Here is a 9,404-nt window from a genome sequence, read left to right on the forward strand (position 1 = left end):
AGAAAAAAAAAAAGACTATTAAGAGTGGGAGAATGTAGTCATTGCTAGTTCAAAGCCTCACTAATGCCTTTCAAATTAAGTACTGTGTCATCCACTATAATGTTAATACGAGGGACACTTTCAAAATGAGGCAATTAAATGAATGTTTCGCACATCTTGATTACATCATTTCATGTTTTTTCATCTTTTATGCTTTTTGGCAACCAGTTCCTTCTTGTTTGCTTAGTTTCCAACTTTGCATATTGACTTGGGTGACTTCATTATATTTTATAGCGACCCTACTTGCCGCCATTTGGTATCTTTCAAAATAATCAACGTTATTTGCATTGATGAATAAATGAATGAAACTATGGAGTGTAGTCCTAACCGCAACCGCTAGATGTCAATGTAACGCAGTTACAAAATGTGAAAAACTAAAAACTCCAAACTTTTACAAAAACACCTATAACACAATAGTGTTCATTATCCTCATCTATTCTAACACGGGGTGTACTAACACATTTTAGTAAAAGTAAAATTACATTTTATCTTATTTCCGCAAAACATGACGGAGGAGGAGGCACCTCACTTGTTTGAGGAAGTTGCTCAATATCGGAAAAACACACACATACAGTCCGCCACACTTATAAAACATGTCGTCGTAGAGAAGCGTAATAAATACTCACGAGCTCGTGTTTTGTGACACAATGAACGACTCGGTGACTCGCTCGACTTATGTTCGTAAACTTCCCTACAGTGTACTTCGTCAAGTGGCCGACTTTTTAGACTCTCTAGACTTGTGGAAGAACGTCATCTTTTCTATCCGGAAGTCGAACGGCCAGTTGAGGTACACTCAGCATCATGTCAGGTATGCTTTCTTATCTATCTATTTTCTGCATACAAATCTATGTATCTATGCATCATGTCAGCCAGGTACGCTTTCTTATCTATCTATGTATCTATGTAAAAATCTATGTATGGCTGTCATTCCATCTATCCGTCTGTCTCTCCATCAATCTCCATTCTATCCCCATTTAGTTTTGTTTCTAAAAAATAAAAATGCATCTACTGAAACAAAATTAAAATGAAACGAAAAGATAGATTTATACATGCCAGGTATAAAACTAAATAAAATTGATAAAAAAAAATTTTTTTATAAATATATATTTTTTTTTAGATATCCAGGCAATTGAATCCCATTGCAAATTTTAATGTGTGTACTTGTAGGCGTTTTGAAGGACTTGTTGCTCAGGGGAAGAGCCCCACAGTGGAGCTGCTGCGTGAGTGGGGCATGTTCAACGCCACAGTGGGAGAATTGGTGGACATTCTCAAGAGTCACAAGTTACTGGCGGCCGCCAGTGTGCTGTTACCTGGTACGATCCACGTTCCAAATGTCAATAAAAAAGCCGTATTGATCCATATGTGCTACGTCTCCCACTCCAGAAGAGATGCTCTCCGCGGAGCCACCATCACCTGCTTCTCCTGCAGCAGAACCCAGCAGCACACGTTCAACTTTGCCGACCTGTAGGATAGCTCCGACAGAGAGGACGACGTTAGAGCCAGTAGCTGATGAACGACATACGCCCATCAAGCCGAAGAATGATGAACCAGACCACACAAGAGGTGGAAAACAATTTCATTTGTGCCTAATGCTAACATAAAAAGATTTCTTATGAGTACATTATTATCCATCTGCTTTCAAGTGACAAGTTTTACAAGTTTCTCATACAACGAGCTGAAGGAAATGACCCAAAACTTTGACGAGCGGCCCACGTCCGACGGCGGCTGCCGACTCGGAGAAGGAGGCTTCGGGACGGTTTTTAAAGGTTTCTTGCGGGACAAACCTGTGGCTGTGAAAAAACTCAACCTGGTGTGTAAAAAAACAAACAAATTTTGCACCCAAATCACACACGTGATGTCACATGATGAATGAAATTTCATGCAGATAGAGGACATCTCGCCCGATGAGCTGCAAATTCAATTCAATCAAGAAGTTCAAACGCTGACGATGTAAGTTTTGAAGCGAATGTCTGGCCGTAGAAAAAACATCCATCCTGAACTCTATTTTTTTGACAGATTGAAACATGACAATCTGGTGGACATGGTGGGCTTCTCCAGTGACGGAGAATACCCGTGTTTGGTGTATGTCTACATGGCCAACGGATCTCTACTGGACAGACTGGCTTGCTTTGTGAGCGCCATTTTAAAATTGTTGCTCTTGTTCTTGGCAACTTTGACCATTTTTTCTTTTTAATAGGAAGAAACTCCTCCGTTGTCCTGGCGACAGAGGGGCTTCATAGCGAAGGGCACAGCAAATGGTTTGGAGTATTTGCATAGCAACCATCATGTCCACAGAGATGTGAAAAGGTATCATAAATGTTGACTAGTGACCTTGCTAGCTAGTTTCAGTCATTTCGCTTCCAGCCGTGTCCTAATTGAGCACGGCCGAACTATCTCCTTTCGCCAGCGTGAGCATGTCAAACCAAAAATGCCGAAACCTTTAAAATATGAGCTGAAAATATGAGTCACCGATTCCACCGAGCATATGCAAATTTGTGTTCTCGTCCTTTTCCGCAGTGCAAATATCCTATTAGATGACAATTTGGTGGCCAAAATTTCAGACTTTGGTCTGACGAGAGCTTCGGCCAAGCATACCGCAACGACCATGATAACGGAAAGGATCGTCGGTACCTGCGCTTACATGGCACCCGAGGCACTGAGGGGCGAGATCACGCCCAAATCGGATGTCTTCAGCTTTGGAGTTGTAAGCTCTCTCAAAATTTGACAAACTGTTAACAACCAACAACAACAAACAAAGGAGTCCCTCAGGGTTCTGTTCTGGGGCCCCTATGTTCTCATTGTAGATCACCTTGCAAAACAAATAATAATCCTGCTCCTTGGTGTCCACAGGTACTATTAGAAATACTGTCTGGACTCTCCCCGGTAGACCAAAATCGTGAGCCGCAGCTTTTGGTAATACTCCAAATTCCATACTGTCAGATTTTCTCAAATGACACCACCTCATTGCGGCAGATGGAGATGCGGCACGACATTGACGACGAAGACGAGGAACTCACTCTGGAAGCCTTTGTGGACAAGCGCATGAGCGACTGGGCTATGAGCCAGGTAGAGAGTGTCTACTCTTTGGCCGGCAACTGTCTGCACGAAAGGAAGAACAGGCGGCCGCTCATCACACAGGTACATTAAGCGTTTCTCGATAAAATAATACCCAACTAAAAATGCCGTTTGTGCTGACAGGTGCTGTCCGAACTCAATGAAGTGGTCAAAATAATTTCACTGGAGTCTTACGCATAGGACGAAAAGGTGAATATGAACATTCTGAATTTGAATCCACACAGAACATGGACTGACCAGTAAAGTCTTTTTAAATGATTACGAATAATCTGATTACTTATTAACGAATCACGGCACACGTATTTGTCACATGAAAACAAGGCTGCGAAACACACGTTGCAATAAATCGATAGAAAATGTGCAATTTAAATATTTTAATTCTTCTTAAAAAGAAAAACATCTGTAGGAAAACAAATAAGACCACATATGAGTTTTCATCTCTAGTTCTAGTGACACTACGTTTTGAACATGAGGTGAGCTTGGTAGTTTATCTAATGTTAAGTCATCAGTAGACGAGTGGCTAACTGTGGCAACATTTTGATCAACACAAATATTCCCTTTCCTATTCTGTAGCAAGCCCCTCCCCCAACTCTTTCTGGGATTCTGATCGCGTGGAACATGACTGATGGATGACATTTTAATGGAAGCCCCTCAGCGACATGGTCACCAGAACACACACGCATACACACGGCTACAATATGTACAATTACAGCACTTGCATAGAAAAATAAGATTCTCAGCAGACGATTTTTTTTTTTTCTCTCTCTCCAGGTAAACTCGTGATATCAAAACAAAATTGTAATATAAAATGCACTGTTAAAATCAGGAGACACCATTTGGATCATTACATCATCTCTGCTTTCGGAGCACCTCGAGGTTGTGCACAGTTAGATACCAAGTGATGGATTTGAAGGAATGCAAGGTGCAAGGAATTTTTTGTTTTTAAGATAAAATGGAGGGGGGGGGGGGTGTTGTTATTTTGGCTAAAGTTCACATTAGTCACACTAAGAGCGGGCAAAAAAGGGGCTCAACTTTGACTCATTGGGAATGTAATTACACGGACTAATCGGCTTCCATTTGGCAAGCTACAAATGGAAACTGCTTAAATGTGCCGTTTGCTTCGTTGTCCTCTGCGTGCATAGCTGGCTCGTTGATGGGAACGTGAGATCGTCGGCAGAATTTTTATTTTTTCCGTGTTATATACGATCGCCCCGATCTCAGGAATGTTCCACTATGGAACGTGTAGACGCCGAGGTCGAGTTTAATCGTCCTCTTGGCCGTCGCCGGGGGGTCGGGTGATGCGGCGGCCGCCCCGTTTCCCGGGAGGACCTTTGGGCTTGGCGAAGGCCTGCTTGTGCGCGTGCTGCTTGGGATGCACCTCCTCGTACATGAACTCACCCGTCAGGTCGTCGCCGTTGTCGATTTCCAACTAAGGAAAAACGAGCATGAGATTCATTGTAGTTAAATTATTTTTTTTTTTTTAGATATGTTGGTGATGTAACAAACTTTTCACCTTTTTTTCAATCTCAATCTTCAGTTTGTTTTCCACCATGTCAACCAGAGGATTTCGGCAGCTGGAGTAGAGCATCCTCTCTCTGATGCTACACTTGTATCCCGGCATTGAATAAATAAAGACTGCAAAAGGAGAGAGAAGGATGAAGAGCGCGCCACAGCACAGGCGGAGGCAAAAAACGCTCGCCTGTCGACTCACCCGTGGACTCCAAGCAGTCGCCCTCGTGGGAATGCTTGTAGAGGAAGAAGTGGTAGCGCGCCGCATCTTTGGGGATCCTCGACGGCAGGCTCCTCAGGTCTGTTGGCTCGGTGCTGCACAAGCAGATCAGCTCCTTTTCGGCGTCGACTTCCTGGCGGGCCAAGGTGACGGAGTTGGCTTTTGTATGGTAAACACGCTAACGGCTAACCTCTTCAATGCAACCAAATAAATTGAATTTTCTTCCATGCACAGAAAAGGCATTAGCAAAACCGACTGGATTCATTTCCAATATTTCCCAAATGTAAATCAGAAAGCTCAAACACAATTAGCTTTTTGTACTGAACACTCGCATCATGTGGCACAATGACAAACAATCCTCACAAAGGCCTTTTAGGCCCCCCCAAAAAAAAAAAAGCCATTGTAACCAGCTATGCACAATGCCTCCAAAGAAGACGTGACAAAAGGCAACCGGTCGGATCGTCCGATGTAATGTCACGTTGCGGCTTCTCCTGTCACTCACCAGTTGCACGTAGTTGATTTCTTTGTCTCTGAAGCGCTCCAGTGCCGAGACGGCAGCGCGGTCCATGGGGAAGGCCACGCCTTGGAGAGTTTGGTGCTTACTGTCCACGCTAATGTCCGTCTGAACCTGAACGCACCGCAGACGTAAAAAGGAAATGAAGATACACAGCATTTATAAATATTAGCTACTTGAGTCGCCAACAATCAGAATCCATATCAACACGTTCACTGCCAGCCCAGTTAAAATGGTTCTTTAACATCTAATGGCAGTGAATGAGTTAATGTTACGTCCCCTTTCGTGAGTGGCGCAAAGACACCGCTCGCGTCTGCTAACATTTCCATATATGGTCAAAGACAAAGTCATCGTGTATTGGATGTCATTTGATTGTGAAATGTCCAGAGAGCGTATAATTGTTTATACCCTCACCGGGGACGGGCGAGGTTTTGCTATGGGTGTGACCTGCATTAGCCCAGAAGTCTCTCTCTTTCTCCTGCTGCCATTCTAACGAGTCAGCATCTTTGTTACTGCTGCTGACCTTGTGTGCAGAGCATGCTTCCGTTCTACGCGTGTACCTCGTGTAGCCTTATCTGTCTCAGCTCTTCCTCGGCAGCGGTGAGGGGCAGCGGAGCCGCCTGCGAGGTCAAATATTTCCTGTAGCCATTGAGGTTTATGTCGTCCTGCGGGACAAAAGGATTGGTTACTGAGAGAGAGAGAGCGTAAGAAGATTTTGACCTATTGATGTGAATTGTGACCAACTTTTGTAGTGGCAAAAAGCTCATCCTTGATGTGGCCGCCACCAAATTCTTTCTTCAGTGTGGCTCTGGTAGCAGCAAAAAGCATTTTGTTTCTCACCTGTTAAAAAATACAAACGAGTGGTTATTGTCGGGGCAAGTTTGTATCTCAAGATCTGTGACGTGTTAACCAAAATGTGATTTTTGGGGCATCTTTCTTGAAAAACGCTTGCTTTGTGGGGGTTTTTTTCCTTCAGCTTTAAGAAAACACGCCAAAGCTGCTCAGTCATGTTTTGAAAGGAGTTCACACGTTCCGGACAAGCCTGAGCCTGCACTTTCAGCGCCAAGAATGCTGAACTCAGTCTCGTTCTGCAGCCGTCAAGCTGGTAATGCAGAACCAAAAACACTTTCCCGGGAGGCATGGAAAAAGAACCACACCCGTCCAGATGTTAAAAAAAATAAAATAATAGCAGCCTTACAGTAGAGCGCTCCGGACTCCAGGCGAGGAAGATCCACTCGTAACCCTGGTTGTTTTTGGAGTCCAGTCGGTAAAGAATGTAACAGGGGACGCTGTCCTCCAGCAGGGGGAGCACTAGCGCATCGTACTCCTGGTCCCACATCTTGGACGCCTCCTTGACGTCAGCCAACATCAGCTGCTCTGGAGATGCACACCAGTCAAAACACCACAGTTTTGATCACGCGTGTCAACGACTTGGTGGTCACTAGATTATAATGGTTATTGGAACTCGGAAGGCGCTTACCATCATCAATTCCGATCTTCAACACTCGATACTGCTCTCCGCTCTTGGCGCTGGCAAATATTTGCTTCACATCATTGCCCGCTGGGAAAGACAATTCAAAATCAAACATTTGACTTTTTAATTGGCTCTCTGTCTTGTAAACATTTGTTCCAAAATAAATACTCGTGTTATTCTGAGCAGCCAGACTCTTTCCAATGAGTGAGTGCCATTTCCCCTTCGAAGTAACATGTTCCTCTAATATCAGATTCTATGGGACCCTTCGGTGTTGGCATCACATTTGAAGCGGGTTGAAATTCAAATCATACCACGTGACTGAGGGTTGCACTTGCTCCACTTTGCAAAGTGATATTCATCAACATGTCTCACTTTAATCTCAGTGCCTTGGCCTGTTGACAACAAAGCTATTATTCTGTTCTATGACTGGCAACAGGTTGCTACACAAGTTAATTGTATCTTCTGCCATCTAGTGGAAGAACATTTAATTGTTCCGCCTGTCACTATAGGATGCCACATAGACAGGTAAACAAAAACAGATTTGATCATAACATAATTTGGGGAACAGTGAAGCGAAATGAGCAAATCCAGTTACTTTAATCAGAAAAGAAGGTCAAATGGAGGTTTCACACGATGGAGAAAAAGTATTTCAATCGTTTTATTGACATGCCCTCCGATACAAATCAATCAAAGGGGCTAACACAAAAACAAACATACCCGCGACTTGTCAGTATTTCAATCGTATCATACACGTGATGCATTTACGAGACCGATCGATCCCATTCATGAGTAAGCACTTGCTGGTGGAACAGGCCAGTCAGACACTGGTTGGGTTGAATAAAGGCGTCACCCGTTCATTCTGATGCATAACCTGTCATTACACAATTTCGCGCTAGGATTAAAACCACAACGAGACATTTCGCCGTGGGAAACACATTAAACAATCACGACTTAAGTCACTACTGACTCGATTTAAATTCCCTTAAAAAGTGTAAACCTCTCATCACACATCAGGCTAAGCTCAAGCTAGCTGCGATTAGCGAACTTGACCGCTTTGGTTGGTTCCGCAATTCCTTTACTTTGAAATACAGGATCGGATTGGCACAACAAAGCGGGTCTAGTCAAACACGCCGGGACTGTACCTTGAATGCCCGTCTGGTGTGACATTGTGTCCGTCTCTCGTCCGCGGAAAGGCTCGAGCAGCTGAGATCAGTCAAAACCAGGGAAGCGAAGAAGTAGGAAGCGAACGGCAGCCATAAGACCCGCCCCGGTAGCGACGTCAGCATTTTATTCATATTGGACCAAAAAAAAGTTCAATTTACTACTGACACGATTAAGAAATCTACATAAATAATGCGTATAGATTGAACGTCGTTAAAAATATTGACATATGCAGAGAACTGGCAGTGATTTAAAAAAAAAAAAAAAGAGAGAGAGAGAGAGAGAGAGAGAGAGAGAGAGAGAGAGAGAGAGAGAGAGAGAGAATACAATTACTAATAGAAAAATATCAACTTTAAAACTGAGAAAGACGGATACGATCCACATGAATAAATAAGAAGAGAATATGACAAAGACGCCATAAGACGTCACAAGCCATTTTCAAGTTCAAGAGGAAACTAAAAGGATGACGCACAGTTACGTCGGTTAACATCAACGTATATGTACGGTCATTATTGTTTACCATGACGTCATTACTGTCACTATTATAACCACTGTCCAGGAAACAAAAGACTGAAAGTTGATGGGGAAACAAATAAGAAGTAACTGCGAGGGCAATGAGTAGCAATTCTGTCATAGAGCTCTAAATTAACTTTATCGTCAGAAGTTTAATCAAATTCACAAGAAAAGACGTGTCATGAACATCTAAAGTAAGTACATACTTTGCTGAAAAACAACACATTTAGGCCAGCTCGAGCCACTTTGACTTTATGGACATAATGAGCATCCAATAAATGTTCACGCTGTTCATATTTGTTTATTTCCGCGCAGGTTTATGTTTAAACCCCCAAATCATAACGTAAATAATGGATTGCTTCTTGTATTTGATCATTGTGGACTCAAAGCGGAGGTTTTATACAAATTTGAGATCAGAATGTGCGGATGTACCCCAAGGAAGTGGTTTGGCAGATCGAATGTGCAAATACTCGTTTTATTTTGACAGTGCTTGGCGGAAGTGGTATTGTCGTACCCTAAACCTTGACGTCAGCTGTTCGCAAAGTGCAGGCAGGTTACTTTGCGTTTCACTGATGCTATGTGTGATTACGGTCAGCGTGCTATCCGAAGCAGGACATCTGCACCTTCCGCTGGCATCGGCACCGGTCCTCTTTGGACGCACTGGTGCGATGGTGCTGCCGTAAGGTAGCCACAAGGGGTCTCGCTATAAATGGATAATCTCGACATATTCCGGCCGCATCACCTCGTCTGGAGGTCACCGTAGGGGTCTTGATGTGGCTGCCGGGGCGAGCGAGAAGCGGCGTCGGTAAGGTGCGTTGGACGGCCGAGCTTGACAGAATATGGTGTGCGCCCATGATGCGCACAGGTAGGAAAGACCCCCCCTCACATACACACCTCCA

At 43.7% G+C, this 9,404-nt stretch overlaps 3 protein-coding genes across 5 annotated transcripts in view; 1 reads left to right on the plus strand and 2 right to left on the minus strand.

Annotated features, from left to right (window-relative positions):
* The window catches only part of LOC119124992 (A disintegrin and metalloproteinase with thrombospondin motifs 20), a 66,513-nt gene extending 65,737 nt beyond the window's left edge, over positions 1-776 (minus strand). Inside the window, exon 1 of the mRNA XM_037255400.1 lies at positions 666-776. The gene's annotated coding sequence lies outside the window, so the exon portion shown is untranslated. The remainder of the gene's footprint in view (positions 1-665) is intronic.
* irak4 (interleukin-1 receptor-associated kinase 4) lies at positions 573-4,998 on the plus strand. Of its 3 annotated transcripts, none has more exons than XM_037255401.1 (12): positions 573-847; positions 1,207-1,352; positions 1,423-1,602; positions 1,683-1,849; positions 1,925-1,989; positions 2,056-2,170; positions 2,237-2,346; positions 2,557-2,743; positions 2,890-2,952; positions 3,013-3,177; positions 3,238-3,303; positions 4,652-4,998. In XM_037255401.1, the coding sequence occupies exons 1-11, from the start codon at positions 687-689 to the stop codon at positions 3,292-3,294; spliced, it is 1,416 nt and encodes a 471-aa protein (XP_037111296.1). In that variant the 5' UTR covers positions 573-686; the 3' UTR covers positions 3,295-3,303; positions 4,652-4,998. The 3 variants fall into 3 exon arrangements, with proteins under 3 accessions (XP_037111296.1, XP_037111297.1, XP_037111298.1); XM_037255402.1 differs by having other exon boundaries at positions 1,689-1,849; XM_037255403.1 differs by lacking the exons at positions 3,238-3,303; positions 4,652-4,998 and having other exon boundaries at positions 2,890-2,935; positions 3,013-3,168.
* Positions 3,474-8,115, minus strand: LOC119124995 (twinfilin-1-like). The gene is made up of 9 exons (XM_037255404.1): positions 7,974-8,115; positions 6,838-6,918; positions 6,556-6,734; positions 6,102-6,197; positions 5,918-6,022; positions 5,346-5,471; positions 4,826-4,976; positions 4,628-4,749; positions 3,474-4,543 (listed from the first exon to the last, which is right to left on the minus strand). Exons 1-9 carry the CDS (start codon positions 7,996-7,998, stop codon positions 4,376-4,378), a joined length of 1,053 nt encoding a protein of 350 aa, XP_037111299.1. The 5' UTR covers positions 7,999-8,115; the 3' UTR covers positions 3,474-4,375.
* Between the last annotated feature and the right edge of the window lie 1,289 nt (positions 8,116-9,404).

This window comes from Syngnathus acus, chromosome 6 (genome assembly GCF_901709675.1).
Source record: "Syngnathus acus chromosome 6, fSynAcu1.2, whole genome shotgun sequence".
NCBI classification, from domain to species: Eukaryota; Metazoa; Chordata; class Actinopteri; order Syngnathiformes; family Syngnathidae; genus Syngnathus; species Syngnathus acus.